Source organism: Hyperolius riggenbachi, chromosome 7, assembly GCF_040937935.1.
Source record: "Hyperolius riggenbachi isolate aHypRig1 chromosome 7, aHypRig1.pri, whole genome shotgun sequence".
Taxonomy (NCBI): Eukaryota; Metazoa; Chordata; class Amphibia; order Anura; family Hyperoliidae; genus Hyperolius; species Hyperolius riggenbachi.
Window position 1 is genome coordinate 136,455,981 of NC_090652.1, and position 15,967 is coordinate 136,471,947.

At 43.8% G+C, this 15,967-nt stretch overlaps 1 protein-coding gene across 2 annotated transcripts in view; it reads right to left on the bottom strand.

Annotated features, from left to right (window-relative positions):
- GRIN2A (glutamate ionotropic receptor NMDA type subunit 2A) overlaps positions 1–15,967 on the bottom strand; it is an 880,817-nt gene that overhangs the window by 317,160 nt on the left and 547,690 nt on the right. For both annotated transcript variants that reach the window (XM_068244672.1, XM_068244673.1), the window contains one exon: positions 9,858–9,972. In XM_068244672.1, coding sequence (XP_068100773.1) covers positions 9,858–9,972 — 115 coding nt within the window. The remainder of the gene's footprint in view (positions 1–9,857; positions 9,973–15,967) is intronic.

The following is a 15,967-nucleotide window of genomic DNA, read 5'->3' on the forward strand; positions in this document are numbered from 1 at the left end:
TTAAATAGTCAAACACGTCCTAACAATCTTGGGAGTCTATGGGACGTGCCTTCTTCTGAGCACTGTACTTTGGTCCAGTGCCGCACAAAATCACATCAGCACGACCTCCAACAGACCTGCCGTGTGGCCTTCCTCTGGGTCTGCCTCTGCCTCTACTTGTTTTGTCCATATCGGGGGGGATGAAGTGAAAGGTATGCACTGACTTGACTAATACAATGTGCAGTCACACAGGTGCAGTTAACAGGGATGCACGGAGTGGTATATCACACTATGTGCGCTCACATAGGTAGGTAGGTAGGTGCACTGAACAACAGGTAGATATATGCAGTGATGGGTATTACAAATGTGCACCTGTCACACACGTACCGTGAACAGGTACAGTGGCTGGTGGTATTAAATATCACACTGCGTGCACTCACGTAGGTAGGTGGGTGCACTGAGCAACAGGTAGGTATATGCACAGATGGGTATTACAAATGTGCACCTGTCACACACACGTACCGTGAACAGGTACAGTGACTGGTGGTATTAAATAGCACACTGTGTGCGCTCACATAGGTAGGTGGGTGCACTGAACAACAGGTAGGTATATGCAGTGATGGGTATTACAAATGTGCACCTGTCACACACACGTACCGTGAACAAGTGCAATGACTGGTGGTATTAACAATGCTTGTGCTCACGTAGGTAGGTAGGTGCACTGAACAGTGAACAGGTGCTGTGATTGGGATGGGATTACAAATGTGCAGCTGCCTGTCACACACACAGGTAGTCACTGAATGTGCTGGGCCTGGCAGTGACACAGTAGGAATTAGAGTTGGGCCGAACAGTTCGCCTGCGAACGGTTCCATGCGAACTTCAGTGGTTCGCGTTCGCGTCCCGCAGGCGAACCTTTGCGGAAGTTCGGTTCGCCCCATAATGCACATGGAGGGTCAACTTTGACCCTCTACATCACAGTCAGCAGGCCCAGTGTAGCCAATTAGGCTACACTAGCCCCTGGAGCCCCACCCCCCCTTATATAAGGCAGGCAGCGGCGGCCATTACGGCCACTCGTGTGCCTGCATTAGTCAGAGTAGGGCGAGTTGCTGCAGACTGTCTCTCAGGGAAAGATTAGTTAGGCTTAGCTTGTTCCTGTCTGGCTGCATACCTGTTCTGTGAACCCACCACTGCATACCTGTGCTGTGAACCCACCACTGCATACCTGTGCTGTGAACCCACCACTGCATACCTGTTCTGTTCAGTGGACCCGCCACTGTATACCTGTTCATTGAACCCACCACTGCATACCTGTGCTGTGAACCCACCACTGCATACCTGTGCTGTGAACCCACCACTGCATACCTGTGCTGTGAACCCACCACTGCATACCTGTTCTGTTCAGTGGACCCGCCACTGCATACCTGTTCTGTTTAGTGAACCGCCACTGCATACCTGTTCTGTTCAGTGGACCCGCCACTGCATACCTGTTCTGTTTAGTGAACCGCCACTGTATACCTGTTCTGTTTAGTGAACCCGCCACTGCATACCTGTTCTGTTCAGTGAACCCATCGCATCAGTGCGCATACCTGTGCAGTTAAGTGAACCCGCCACTGCATACCTGTTCTGTTCAGTGGACCCGCCACTGCATACCTGTTCTGTTTAGTGAACCGCCACTGTATACCTGTTCTGTTTAGTGAACCCGCCACTGCATACCTGTTCTGTTCAGTGGACCCGCCACTGCATACCTGTTCTGTTTAGTGAACCCACCACTGCATACCTGTTCTGTTCAGTGAACCCATCGCATCAGTGCGCATACCTGTGCAGTTAAGTGAACCCGCCACTGCATACCTGTTCTGTTCAGTGGACCCGCCACTGCATACCTGTTCTGTTTAGTGAACCGCCACTGTATACCTGTTCTGTTTAGTGAACCCGCCACTGCATACCTGTTCTGTTCAGTGGACCCGCCACTGCATACCTGTTCTGTTTAGTGAACCCACCACTGCATACCTGTTCTGTTCAGTGAACCCATCGCATCAGTGCGCATACCTGTGCAGTTAAGTGAACCCGCCACTGCATACCTGTTCTGTTCAGTGGACCCGCCACTGCATACCTGTTCTGTTTAGTGAACCGCCACTGTATACCTGTTCTGTTTAGTGAACCCGCCACTGCATACCTGTTCTGTTCAGTGGACCCGCCACTGCATACCTGTTCTGTTTAGTGAACCCACCACTGCATACCTGTTCTGTTCAGTGAACCCATCGCATCAGTGCGCATACCTGTGCAGTTAAGTGAACCCGCCACTGCATACCTGTTCTGTTCAGTGGACCCGCCACTGCATACCTGTTCTGTTTAGTGAACCGCCACTGTATACCTGTTCTGTTTAGTGAACCCGCCACTGCATACCTGTTCTGTTCAGTGGACCCGCCACTGCATACCTGTTCTGTTTAGTGAACCCACCACTGCATACCTGTTCTGTTCAGTGGACCCGCCACTGCATACCTGTTCTGTTTAGTGAACCCGCCACTGCATACCTGTTCTGTTCAGTGGACCCGCCACTGCATACCTGTTCTGTTTAGTGAACCGCCACTGTATACCTGTTCTGTTTAGTGAACCCGCCACTGCATACCTGTTCTGTTCAGTGGACCCGCCACTGCATACCTGTTCTGTTTAGTGAACCCACCACTGCATACCTGTTCTGTTCAGTGGACCCGCCACTGCATACCTGTGCAGTTAAGTGAACCCGCCACTGCATACCTGTTCTGTTCAGTGGACCCGCCACTGCATACCTGTTCTGTTTAGTGAACCGCCACTGTATACCTGTTCTGTTTAGTGAACCCGCCACTGCATACCTGTTCTGTTCAGTGAACCCACCGCATCAGTGCGCATACCTGTGCAGTTAAGTGAACCCGCCACTGCATACCTGTTCTGTTCAGTGGACCCGCCACTGCATACCTGTTCTGTTTAGTGAACCGCCACTGTATACCTGTTCTGTTTAGTGAACCCGCCACTGCATACCTGTTCTGTTCAGTGGACCCACCGCATCAGTGCGCATACCTGTGCAGTTAAGTGAACCCGCCACTGCATACCTGTTCTGTTCAGTGGACCCGCCACTGCATACCTGTTCTGTTTAGTGAACCGCCACTGTATACCTGTTCTGTTCAGTGGACCCGCCACTGCATACCTGTTCTGTTTAGTGAACCCACCACTGCATACCTGTTCTGTTCAGTGGACCCGCCACTGCATACCTGTTCTGTTTAGTGAACCCGCCACTGCATACCTGTTCTGTTCAGTGGACCCGCCACTGCATACCTGTTCTGTTTAGTGAACCGCCACTGTATACCTGTTCTGTTTAGTGAACCCGCCACTGCATACCTGTTCTGTTCAGTGGACCCGCCACTGCATACCTGTTCTGTTTAGTGAACCCACCACTGCATACCTGTTCTGTTCAGTGGACCATACAGCATCTCTGCCTGCACGCCGTGTGACTGGCTGCCTGGCCTGCCCCAAGAAGACTAAGTCGCTCCCAGTCCCTCCACACAGCATGTCTGCCTGCAGGCCGCTTGACTACCTTCTCCGCCACCACCAACAGGGTCCGGGACTCCAGGCGGATTGCTGAATTTTTTAGGCCGCTGCTAGCAGCGGCCGCTGTAATAATTTTTCGGGTGCGTGTACATGACTGCCTAATTTTTCTGGCTGCACTGCGGGCAGCTGCAACAACAAAAGAAAAGGCATGTACATGCGCCCATTCCCCTTCGTGATCATTACCTTGCCGTGGTGAAGGGGCTTGCGTATCACAATGGAGCAATGACCGGCGCCTAGATGAGTGTCTCGGGGGGCACACCCACGATAATAAGGTCGTTGCCTCATTGTGGTCAGACCAAATTTGATCAGCTGGACAGTCACTGTTCTGTCATTCAGCTACATCAGCCAGGTGACCATATGGGCTGTAAAGCCACCAAAACCTGCACTCTCGCCATGGTGCGCACCAGTAAAGCACGGCCGTCACTACACAAACAGCTGTTTGCGGTGCGTTACACGATGAGTTTGGTGTGTCAGTGTGAAGCAGTACCTTAATTACACTACCTGATTGATGTATACACATGCAAGATGTTTGAAAGCACTTTAGGCCTGTCATTTAGCATTCAATGTGATTTCTGCCCTTAAAACGCTGCTTTGCGTCAAATCCAGATTTTTCCCGGGGACTTTTGGCATGTATCCCACTCCGCCATCCCCCCCTCCAGGTGTTAGACCCCTTGAAACATCTTTTCCATCACTTTTGTGGCCAGCATAATTATTTTTTTTTTTCAAAGTTCGCATCCCCATTGAAGTCTATTGCGGTTCGCGAACTTTAACGCGAACCGAACCTTTCGCGAAAGTTCGCGAACCCGGTTCGCGAACCGAAAATCGGAGGTTCGGCCCAACTCTAGTAGGAATTAAGGGGCCAAAAGCCAGCTGCGACTGACTGACAGGGCTGTATATAATGCAAGTGGACCACAAAAAAAAATAGATCATAAGAACAAGATTAGCTTGCAAAAGAGCTGTTGAGGGCCCGGGTGCTTTTTTAGCAATAAGAATCAGCAAGGAGCAAACTAACAAGCCTACATGAGCTTAAAGAGAACCTGTACTGAGTAAAATTATTTAAAATAAATACATGAGGTAACTTCAAATGAACATTATATAGTTACCTTGCCATCAGTTCCTCTCAGAAGCTCACCATTTTCTTCTTACAGTGATCCCTTCCAGTTCTGACAACATTTTGTCAGAACTGAAATATATCAGTTGCTGTCAGTTATATATCAGTTGCTGTCAGTTACAGCTGAGAGGAGAACTGATGTGTCCATGTTTCCCTATGGCTCAAGTGGGCGATGTTACAGTTTAACTGTGTGCTGACCAGAAAGCTGTTATGGCGTAATGGCCATTTTCAAAATGGAGGACGGAGAATTCCATTGATCACAGTGGACAAACAGGATGCAGGACAGGAAAAATAGATTGAGGAGTAGACTACACAGGAGGTAAGTATGACTTGTGTATGATTATTTTGACTTTTAATTTTCAGTACAGGTTTTCTTTAACTAAGCTTTCCCTATAGCTCTCTCTGCAGCAGCTCTCCCTTCTCTAATTACTGCAGGCACACAAGTGAGTCCAATGCCTGACGCTACCTGCATTTTATAAGGGGGGAGGGCCTCCAGGAGGGAGTGTAGCCTGATTGGCTACAATGTGCCTGCTGACTGTGATGTACAGGGTCAAATATGATGTAGTATAGGAGGCGGGTCGAACCACCACCAAAGTTCACGCGAATAAGTTCGCGGTCGAAACGTTCAGGCCATCTCTATACATGGGTCTGAGTGCCTTGGCGTTTTGGAGAAGCTGTGGGCGAGGCTCGTTTAGTTTATAGGGAATTATAGTATTAAAACAGAAAAATAATACTTGGCTTGAGGAATGCCCTATAAACTATATGTAAGGAACACAATTATGCAATGAGTAAAAATTTATCTCAGATCCACTTTAAAGGCATAGGCTATAGGAACATATCTGAGCAGCTTTATGTTCCTGTTACAAAAGCTGCGGTTTAGGGTGTATGGGACTGTAGTTAATCTCCCTGGATGGGACCACAAGAGGAACATTTACCACAGAATGGGCAGAAGGATAATTAGAATGGTAGAGAGGAGCCAAGGACATTTTCCAAACTCCAAGTTCAAGGTCCATCAGTGTCTGATTGTCCCATCTGTCATTTCTGATGACAGTGGAGTCAATGGAAGAAGACCCAGGAGGATACAACTGTTAAACGTAAAACATAATGCCAGACTGGAATTTGCTATAATACATAATGACAAGCTGCAATAATTCTGGAAGAATGCCATTTGGACAGATGAAACAAAACTTGTACTTTTTGGCAAGTCATGTCAGCTATAGATCCACAAACAAAAGAAACAAAACTTGCATGGAAAAGAACACCATACCTTGTGTAAAACATTAAGGAGGATTGAATGTGGTTTGTAATTGCTTTGCTATATATGGCATACACTAGCTAGCTTGAATCTGTGAAGGGAACAATAAACTCTCTGCAATGCTATAAACATATTCTGGAGAGAAACACACTGCACAGTACTAGAAAACACACGGAACAAGAATTATCCAGCAGGAGGAAGTCTGGAGAAAGCATCCAAAGCCGGAAAGAGGAAGTATCGGAGTCACATCAAATGTGCTGTGAAGCACAACTTAAGAACTCCCCCAACCATGTCACCTTCTTTGGTACTTACATGGTGCTTAAGTTCGATATGCTGGATTTGAACACCAAAACTACTGATAGATACAGGAAGAACCTGTTTGCAGAGATTGCCTCTAAAGGTTTTTCAACAAAATATTAGGCTAAGGTTTTCATCTTTTTGACCAAATAATTTCCATTTGTATAACTGCTTGAAATATTCTGTTAAGTTTACATTCAAAAAGAAAGTCTGATATTTGTTAAATATGATTTGTTAAATGGCAATCATGCCACAGTTTAGTCAGCTTCTAGTTATTTCAGAGACCATTGTATGATCTTTTTTTAATGGAGGGCTACTCCGTGACGACTACATTTGTATCATATCTTCACTTTGTTGAAGCAAAATATGGGCATTTACATCTGAAGGCACTTTGAAATATTTAATGAAGCGTACATGCAAAAAGGGTGGAGGGGAAATTATCTGGGCACCCAGAAAACCTGCAAGTAGAATATCAGTAAATTTATAAGGCAACCAAACGAATTACGTAGATAGAATATGTTCACAACAATCTAAAGTTTATCTCTTATGGCTAAAAAACAAAGAGCAAACCAGAAACGTATTTCCTTATTCTAATTGAACCATGTGATAATTCTCACTACTATCTGACTACCTATCTGCCAACAGAGTGATGTTATAATCATCATTCTGTAGGCAGAAAGGAATTCAATTGCATCCTTGCCTTCTCAGTTCATTCAATGTTGCTAGTCTCTCTACTGACCTAACTATGTGTAAACAGAAGCCACAGGCTTAAAGGAGTTCTGTAGTGGGGTAGGGGGAAAAATAATTGAACTTACCTCAGGCTTCTAACGGTCCCCCGCAGACGACCTGTGCCCACCCAGCCACTCACAGATGCTCCGGTCCCTGCCGCTGGTTCACTTCCGGAATTTGCAACTTTAAAGTTGCAAAACCACTGCGCCTGTGTGGCTGCATCCTTGCTCCCGCTGATGTCACCAGGAGCATACTGCACAAGCACAGACCATTTTGCCCCCGCGCAGTATGCTTCTGGCAACATCAGCAGAGAGCGAGGATACGGTCACACAGGTGCAGTTGTTTTGCAATTTTAAAGTCGCAGCGGGGACTGGAGCAGCAGTGAGTAGCTGTGCGGGCACAGGACATCTGCAGGGTCTGTTAGAAGCCCCAGGTAAGTTCAACTCTTTTTCCCACTACCCCCTACAGTACTCCTTTAAGTAAGCAGAGAAAGCTACACTGTAAGAAATCTTCTATTAGTCAGCAAATTAGGTGATTACCAGTCGGCTTCATCACATTAGTTAGATCCACTGTAATCAGATCAGACTTAAAGATCAGAGCATAACAAAAAAAAGAAAAGTTGCCAATAGTAAGAAAGCATAATATGGACCTCCAAAGCCAGGAAGGCTCCATATGACCTTGAGTAAGTCTACACCATCAGTGAGTGAAACGTATGGGATTTCCCCACCCCAGGCACATGGTTAGAGGCAGTGAGTACTCCAGACTAGAATAGACATCAGGTAGCTGCTAGAGATTAAAAAACCAAGTGGATGAACAATTAGGACTGTGCAATGGAGAGTGTTTTCTTTGTCAGTATCATGGTGACAGCTGGTATTAGCAGGTGACTAGCAAAGTTAAGCCATATATGTAGCGCACATTGCAGCTACCTACTGTCCAGAAATCTGTGTTGTACTTTATTTGGCTAACAAGCATGGACTATGGTTGCAATGCAAGCCACGGTATATAACAACTAGCTGTATCAGATGCATGCTTAAAGACCTTTGTGTGTTGATCTCTATTGCCATTGAACTAGTGCTGCTAACTGTTTGGCTTGTGAGTTTCCATTTTTTGCACTTTGCAATATGTTTAGCACTATGAAAAAGATGGTTTCTGAAGAGAACATAGAAGATTCCCCAGCGTTATGCTGTATGTCGACTCTGTAATGAGATATTGTGCATGGAAAGCTGCTAACAGTTATTTGTCCATTAGAAGGGATCAGATGGGCATACATGACAATGTTGTCACTCTTAAAGGAGATAGTGATTTGTCGCCGTGACCGGGCAATTTTTTTGGCTATATTTAAGAAAGGGACATAAGAAAATAGATATAAAATAATCAACACTTTTTATCCACAACCTATAGCCATGTTTATTGACTAATATTTATAACGCTGTGTGTAGTGGGGTAGTTTATTGCACTAATATATGGTCACTAGTCCTCCTATTCTTTGTATAAAGGTGCCCTCTCACCTCCTGTGGAAGGAATGTCTTTGGCAAAAGCCTAATACACACACTAGATGAAACTCGACAGGGGCAGCCAAATAAGACCCTCTCTGTCAAGAATTATGCATGTGCACAGTGGTTTCCAATGCTCCCCGACGCCCGGACCAGCGATTAGCCTGGTGGGTTGATTTGGCCAAACCTTAGCCAAAAGCGTTGTCCCCCCTCACCCCACATGCTGTGTGATGTCAATCCCACACTGCTCCATCAGCCCTCTAGCCTTCTGCATACCAACAGTACAGTCTCAGCTCTGCATTGTCACCTGAGGGATTGGATCTTGATCCCTGATTGGCAATGGCAAGCTGGCAACATGCCTCGTATGTGTGTATGAGGATCACGTGTTACAGCTCTTTGGTGTCCAATCACCCTGTAGCTTCAGGTTACAGCAATGATAAGTGGAAAGTGGGCTACAGGATTTTCACTGCCATCACAGTGGCTTCAAGGCATAAATAAACTAACACGCTAAAGGCCCATACACACGTCGGATTTTTGCGAACGACCCGTCGTTTGAACGTTCCGTCGTTCCGTCGTTCGCACGTCAAATACGGCGTGTGTACAGACTATCGTTCGGGTGATAAGACTGGTTATCGCTGAAAACAAGTCTTATCCCTCGAACGATAGTCTGTACACACGCCGGATTTGATATGGAACAACGGAACGTTCAAACGACGGGTCGTTCGCAAAAATCCGACGTGTGTATGGGCCTTTAGACTTGGAGGAATTAGGACCAGAGGGAGCCTTTATAGGGACAGAAATTTCAGCTTTTCTCCCATTGCATGTAGTTATGTGTCAATCCCTGGAGTTCTTCTTAAAATCTGCCCAAAAATATAAATGGTTTCCAAATGCACAGGGCACTTAAAGAGGAACTCCAGCCTACACAAACATACTGTCATTAAGTTACATTAGTTATGTTAATTAAAATAGATAAGTAATATAATCTCTTACCCACTCTGTTTTAAAAGAACAGGCAAATGTTTTATTTCATGATGGCAGCCATCTTTTTGGTTGAAAGGAGGTGACAGGGAGTATGAGACACAGTTCCAACTGTCCTGTGTCCTGAGCAGCTCTCCCAGTTGCTAGGCAACGTGAATAACAACATAGGAAATCCCATCATGCTCTGCACAGCATCAGGGAAAAAAAGCCTGGGCTTTTTTTCTTTGATGGGTGGAGCTTAGTTAAAAATGCAGCTAAAAATGATGCTTTGGTAAGAAAAACAAAGTTCTGATGCTGTGAAAATGTTAAAGAAACACCAAGCCTTTTCAGTTCTGCTGAGTAGATTTTTAGTCCGGAGGTTCACTTTAAGGTCACAGCTAGGTTAGAATATTCAACTGGCACAGATTATTTTTACGAACATATGTTCACTTGCCTTCTCCCATTCTCTCTCTGCATTTAGAAGTATAGCAACCAATTTTGGATTTACTTGATAACCATCTTCTGTAAAGGACATATCTTTGCCTTCCCAAGACACATTTACCATGAATCTGCAAAAAGAAAAAAGGAAGACAGTAAATGAGCTGTTAGGTAGTTAATGAGCAGATTAGTTCAATCATAAAAGTAGATTGAAATGCTAATAGATTCATTACAACATTAAACAAAGGGATAATCAGAAGCTTCTTTTTACATAAGATATTGATGCTTGAACTGGATTAAGTTTCATCCTCTTAACCCACTTCTCCTTCCCAATTTAAACAGTAGGCTTGCCTGAAAACATAGCTTGTTGTTATGATTACTCTCTCTAAAACCTACAATGATAGCTATGGATGATGTGTTTTTTTTTTACTCCTTTAAAAAATGTTTTTGTGTTAGTATGTGTGGATTAAATATGTTATAATCATCACAATATGAAAAGAACAGAATTAAAGGATATCATTTTACAACTTGTCTTAAGCTTAGTACACACATTCGAGTTTGTCACTGATTTGGGGGTTGGGAAATGATCCCTCAGGCAAAAATTTAGGGAAGTATGCTGTACAGACACATCCCTAGCCTTGAGGCTAGCAACGTGTTCTGAGTAAAAGTGGAGGGCACTTGGAGGGATACAAGATATAGTAGTTTCACCCACTGCTAACCACTGTATTGGGGTCCCCACCCCATCTCCAATACTGTTTAAATACTTTGAAACAATCACTTTTTAGTAATGTGTTCTGCCGCTATGAAGGGGGTGGGTCCTCGATCGGCAGACAATGGAGCAGCTTCACTTGGTCAGCAGGGGTTGAAAATAGCATTGCAATCGGTCATGCTCAGGCATATGGTGATACCCGAGTAATAATAATCGTCAGTCGCTGTACATAATAACAATTGTCGGTTGAACCGGTAATTATCGCCTGTTTCGGCCGACGGTTATCACATGTGTGTATGTAGCTTTAAAGAGAGAGGCATATGGTGGTGTAATGCTGGGGAGTCATACTTTCTGACCACCCAGCGCAACAAGGCTAAGTAGCTGGATAATGGAAGAGGCTCCACAGATGGACACAGGAGTAATGAACAAGGGAGCAAGATTGCCCAGAGCAATTGCAGCTCTGGGCCACCTATCAGGCTAGATGCTATGTGATACAATACACAACAGACATAGTCGGTAACAGGCTTGGTTCATACACGTTAATTCAGATGTCTGTCGTATTGGAAGAATTAGGCAGATTCGTAGTCGAGAAGCGGGCAAAGGTCGGTACACAATACAATATTACAATAATATAATACTGACTGACTTGAGTACATATATATCGTGCTGATGCGCAATATATGAAATGTAGCTCTCAAATAACTCACTAGCTAAAGCACAAGTAATGACCGTTAACAAGACAGACAACAGACAGACAGACGGAATGCTCAGCCAATTTAGTCGCTGTTTCAGCGACGGCAACATTCACACTGAGACAGACAAGACTAAAAGGTAGGAGTGAACTAATGGCAACCGTTGCTATAGTTCATCCTCAAGAACAAGGCTAGAAGGAATACTTCCAGTCACCAAGGTGGTGCTGGCAGAATCTAACTATCAGGATCAGAAGGACTTCACTGACCCCCGCAGGTCAGCAAACGTCCAGCAGACATGAAAATACAGAGCTAGGCATTATACATTTACAATAACAACTTTCACAGCATAAACCCAATGACAACTCAGAGAGCTGAACGCTATGTTGGGCGGGGTATGAAATGGGAGGCAGACTTTTATGCTGGCATCAGCCAATGGATGCAGGTATGCAAATTCCCACACAGCTGAATGGTAATCATTCAATCCTGAGCTGGCTTGATTACCATTTGCTAGCTGGCTGTGAATGTAGAGGACTCCCATAAGAAATGCATGCAGTATTATCTAACAACATGCATGCAGAAAATCCAGGGCTATCTGGCCGCAGCTCAGCTGCAACAAGCAATTGATGGAATGATGACAGCATCCTGAGCTTCCCAGAACTGCAGAGCAATTGCAAATGACAATGAAACTTATTGCCAATGCACAACCGAATGCAAGCAGATAAGTCAGAACTGTCCGTTTGCAGCTCCACTGCAATGGACAGAACACGCTACAGGAGGGATCCTTACAGGTGGATGCCTTATTTATTTGCTTTGAAACAATACCAGCTTCCTGGTAGTGCTACTGATCTGTTTGGTTGCAGAAGTCTCTGAATCACACACCTGAAACAAGCATGGGACTCATCTAGGTATATTTCAGTCAAAGCACCTGTTCTGCATAATTGTTTATGGTCTATGGCTAAATTTTTTAGAGGCAGAGGATCAGCAGGACATACATGTGATTTGCAATGTTTTACTGGAGCTAAAATTGTCAGCCTCCATATCTCTCTCAGTTCAGATTCCCTTTCAAGTGAATTTCCAAATTTAAGAATATCAGTGGAACGTCTGGTTTGTTCTACATCAGGTTGGGTTCCATCTCCATTAACCCTGCAAGCAAAGCAAATATTCCTGCAAAAATCCTTAATCCAACCCCAGGCTTCACTGCTCCCAGTGCTTGTCATCTGAGTCACATGATAAGTGGCAGGAGATGCAATCCATACCATATAAAGTCCACAAGGACCAGCACACTCAGGGATTTCTTCAAAAACTCAGAAATATTTATTACAAAATCTTCAACATCATAAACATTAAAATACATTAGCCATCACAGGGACAATCCAGCAATACGATAACCGCTAAAGACGGTCAATGTCCATCAAAAGCCTAGTCCCTAAGCAGATGGAGTATTTATAGCAGTCGGATAGACAAAGGTCACCATCTTATAGAAAGTCCAAACATCATGGCGACAGACATCGGCCAAGAGCTGTTTCAGGCGTACAGCCCATCTTCAAGCCAAGTAAAGTGCACTGTACGGGCTGTACGCTCGAAACAGCTCTTGGCCGGTGTCTGTCGCTGTGATGTTTGGACTTTGTATATGATGGTGACCTTTGTCTTCCCGACTGCTATAAATACTCCGTCTGCTTGGGGACTAAACTTTTGATGGACATTGACCATCTTTGGCGGTTATCGTATTGCTGGATTGTCCCTGTGACAGCTCACGTATTTTAATATTTATGATGTTGAAGATGTTGTAATATAGATTTCTATGAGTTTTGGAAGAAATCCCTGAGTGTGCTGGTCCATGTGAACTTTATACTGGGTATCTGACCTGGTGCTCTAGCAGACTGACCTTGCACCTCAGTTTATACTGTGGGGAGTGCGGCCTGGAAACCACACTTGGACTTTTTCAATCCTTACCATAGTCATATGCCCCTTGTAGTCTAGGCAACAGTGGGGCCAAGGAGGACTGTCCAGAGGCATCCCCATACCTAGGTAAATATGTTTTTTTGGGGGCCACCTTAGGTTCACTTTAAACATTAAGTCCCTATCGATTTATCATTTTAGCAATCAAACAAAATTAAAATTAATGGTTAAAAAAAATGCCATTCTTTAGCCAATCAATCCAGCCGGTTCACGTAGGGAATGGAAACGTTTAATGCAGTAAAATGATCTAAGAAAAGTATACTAAATATAATAAGTGGAAGTAATAAAGAAACGTCAAGCTTCTATTGTCCAAGCAGAGCATATCGAATGAGGGGACGTTTTATTTATTCTTGTGCCATCACAGTAAATCTTTCTTAAACCTCTGTCTGTATAATGATTAAGATATGTTGAAGCAGAGAAGTGCCTTTAAGCCATAACAGCTCAGTCATTAAAATGGCATTCTTGAAGTGTGCTGCCACTGAAATTGGTATGTAGAGGGATATTGCTTTGGAGAGAGGCTCAAAGAGCACAGGCTTCCTTGATCTGAGGGAAGGAAGCAAAAAAGGTTGAGTCAATGGCAGTTTAGTCTGAATACAAAGATGTTTGAACATTGTACAGAATGCTTAGCTTTCTCATACTTAAAACTAACAGACACTGACACTTGGCAAGAGATGGGTTCCAGGGAGTATGAGAGCTGAAGTCTTCAGACTGCAGATATTTACATGACAGTTAACCAATATTTCCACAATCTGAATGAAAGTAAAACGTGTTGAGCGCTGATAGAGGTGGGTCCAGCCTTGTGCAGAACAGACTGAGGTACTCAGAGAAGGAAGACAAGGAAGAGACCGAGAGCCAATAAGAGTGTAGTATGTTTTGTACCAGAGGGAAATGTGTGTATAAGAATACTTACAAGGTAAGGTCATCAAATACAGGCAACCAGTCGAAATGCAGGTGGGGAAAATTAACCCAACCCCACTTGAGTTAAAAGTCATTCTCCATGGGATGGGTATAGGATTCAACCCTTCACCCAGGGTGGATAAAAATAGTCTAAACTCCATTATACAAAGGTGCCAATAAATACATTAAAAATGTAAAAACGTAGTGGTGGACTTACCTCCAGATGTGTTCACACTATTTTTGAATAAAATAAACGATTGCAATTTGTGCAAACTCCTCTGGAGATAGGTCCACCAATATGTCTTGATCTAAACATTTTTTAATGTATTGTATGACCCTTGGTGCATCTGTATAATTGAACTTAAGCTGGTGTACCCTGAAATCTCAAAGGCTGCTGCATCTACACACGTACAACTGTAGAAAGCAAAGCTACAAAAAGACTTTTGTACAGATCATCCAAAAAACAGTCAGAATTGAGTGTTGAGACAGTCTCACCTGATGGAATAGCAGCTGTCATGGAGACTTCTAAAATGCTTTAGTTCCAGTGCAGTAAAGGGACAGAGGTCTTTTTGCAGGGATTGTTATATAAGTTTACCAGCTATGCCCTCAAATTAGGTTAGTCTAATGCAAGCTTCGGCTTCTACTTATAAATGATCTACACAAAAGTGTACACTTATTCACTTTTTGTAGACTTGAACCTAGTGGATCTTTGAAAGCCACGGTTAAAAGCATAACATAGCCATAAGTATGACAGCAATAAAGGTAAGTACAATCAGGGAATTGACATAGGACCTATGCAGAGTGGCCAGATAGGGTCTCTGACAAAGTGATAGTGTTGAGTATCCTGTCTGGAAAATCATCTAGTGCCCTCACCTGTTTGTCTTTCATGTTGCATGCACCAAATAGCATTTATGAGTTGAAACCAGTGAAGATTCATTAGTTAATAGACTGATAGCTCAGAAGTAATAATAGTGGATTCCACCATTATTATATTAAATTGTATTATTGCACAAGTGAGGAACCATCCTAAATGAAATCTAATTCCCTGAAAGGCAGCAATATAATCATTGCCCCACTAGTCAGGGTGATCTCATTTTCTCACTTTCTGGGTTCTCAGAAGTTAAAAGGCAGATATTGAATTGTAAGGGGTGCAAGAAAACATTTACTGACCGAATTCTTGGAGGAGAGATACCTCCCATGCTTGTTTTTTCTAGGTGTAATTTAATAACACTTATGGCCACTGCTGACATCCCTACAGGCTCACCTGAAAATAAATATTATGGAGACACATTTCACAGTTGCGTAATCAATGAAAATGTCACAAATGAACTGAAGAAGCATCTTTAGATTTGACTTCTCAGATTGAAACTAGTGTAGGTTTTGATGGCTTACTAAAATATCTGTTATACTGATCCCCGAAACTGAGTTATGTAAACAATCTTAAGTCCCTTTTTTCTTTTGGACGACTGTCATTCTTTTCTTTATAGTTTCACTCCTTGGCCTCCATTAACATTATGTTGTTGGTCATATTGAACGTTTCTTTCTTGACAGCTGCTGTATATTTTCCTACAACAGTTCAAACTAACCCTTCAATCACTTGTCTGGATTCATTATGGAGTGTTCAGCTTCCTCTCCTAGCAAACATTCCTGCAAATTGTAGTGTTCAATAAATCTTTTGTTCTTTTCAAATACATGCTGGTAATTAAAATGTAGAACTTTGATGACAGTCACTTAATACTCTACTGCTTAAAGGCACTTACAGAGACTCTGAAGCCAGTTTAAAAATGGCTTTTTCCCTTTTATTCATGTGAGGCATGTTTGCATCTGTTAAAACGCTGTTAAAACGCTGCTATCCCGCGGCAGAACGAA